This window comes from Plasmodium reichenowi, assembly GCF_001601855.1.
Source record: "Plasmodium reichenowi strain SY57 chromosome Unknown, whole genome shotgun sequence".
NCBI classification, from domain to species: Eukaryota; Apicomplexa; class Aconoidasida; order Haemosporida; family Plasmodiidae; genus Plasmodium; species Plasmodium reichenowi.
The window spans coordinates 1-1,800 of record NW_017962453.1 but is presented as its reverse complement, the minus strand read 5'-3'; the positions used below and the strand labels follow the sequence as shown (position 1 = coordinate 1,800).

The window sequence follows — 1,800 nt, the reverse complement described above, 5'->3', positions numbered from 1 at the left end:
ATATAATAATATGTAGAAAATATAATATATGTTGTATTTTATGTACCTATATAATTTAATAAATTTTTTAAAATACTTATAATTTAAGGGAACAAAGAAACTAAATATATAATGATATATTATCTTAAAATAATATATCTCTATATATGTCACATATGAAATATTTATATTTATATATTATAAAAAAATAAATAATTTTCATATCATTATAATCAATTCATTCGTGTGTTAAAATAAATTGTATTTTAAAAATCATACAAATTATACTGATGGTTTCACAACTTCATGTAACTTGAAAAATTAATATTCTTATGAACCTATTTATAAGATATTTTTATTTCCTTTTTAAATATGAATAAAATATTATATATTAAAGCATTTTTTGTTTAACTGCATTAAAAAAAAATATATATATATTATATATATGATATTCGTAAATATAATATTTCAAAAGGTAAAGTTCAATATATAAATATATGTGTATTCATTCTTTTATATATATATATATATATATAATTTCAATATATTATTCGTCAGTTATATATATTACTAGGACATATTTTTGAATAAGTATAATACTTATCATTAAAATGTATATTATATAAAATTATTATCATCTGTATAATCAGTTTATAAATATAAGAAATTAAAAATATATTATTATTATCTACTAAATGAACGTTGTGAAAGCTAATCCAAATTATAAAAGAACGATAAACCCTTCCACGTATTCTATAATTTTTTTTCTTTTTTTCAAAAGATTAAAAGATTATGTTCTAGGGAGAATAAAAGATGTAATCGATTCTGATAATCATAAAAAAGAATGTAGCGATTTAAACTATGAGTTAGATAACGTACAAGAACTGTTTATTACAAGTGATATTCTAACTATTCCTAAATATGTCAGACAGAATTCATGGAACACACATATTGAAAAATATTTAAAAGATACATTGCTTGCAGAATCTCAAAATAAATGTGAAAGAATTTATCCTTTTTATCAAAGGGTTCAAAGAAACAGAAGAAAAATGTTAGAAGATTATTGTTATGAAAGGGATAAAAAAAGAATTGAAGTAATGAATTCTAGTGATTATACGCAATCTTGTTGGGATTTTAATGAATGGGTTATTAAGAAACAAAACGAAATTACTACTAAATTTGATTATGATATACATGGTCCTAATAAATTTAAGAGACCATATCATATAGATAGTGGTTGTACGTTGAGAAATCTTTCTACATTATTTAAATTCATAGAGTGTCAAAAAGAAAAGGATCAAGAAGGGGAATCAGATTTACTTAAAAGTGAGGATGGCAATGGTTCTGCTGAAGAAGATCCAGATGTTGTTAAAGATAAGGGTGATACGGAAATACCTAGTAATAGAGTAATAGAATGGGGAGGTGGTTTTACTGAAGAAAATTATTATACTAACTTCTCATCAAACTTAAATTATAATTTTTTTGATGAAGAATTCGAAAATACCATAAATACTTTTCCTAGGTTAAATTTTGGTATGAATACTAAATATATATATAATTATTATTATTATAGCTTTTTTATATTATATATTATTATATTAAGAAAGAGAGAAATATGTATTATATTAATTACTTAAATTTTTATTTAAATGTGTTTCATATAAAATATATATAATTTTATTTAACATTATTATTTTAGATATACTTAAAAAGTTTTTTTTGAATTTGTTTACAATGGAAGATTCAATTATTACGTTGCCAGGAGAAAGCTCTAGATATCCTGTACAAGTACATATCCCCAATGTTTATACTGAAGTCCGA

At 21.0% G+C, this 1,800-nt stretch overlaps 1 protein-coding gene across 1 annotated transcript; it reads left to right on the top strand.

Annotated features, from left to right (window-relative positions):
- Positions 1 to 674: 674 nt before the first annotated feature.
- PRSY57_0023700 (surface-associated interspersed protein 14.1 (SURFIN 14.1)) lies at positions 675 to 1,800 on the top strand (the record flags this gene model as incomplete). The annotated part of the gene is made up of 2 exons (XM_020114307.1): positions 675 to 1,512; positions 1,679 to 1,800. Coding segments are annotated over 2 exons (960 nt in total), but the record flags the coding sequence as incomplete, so codon positions are not given.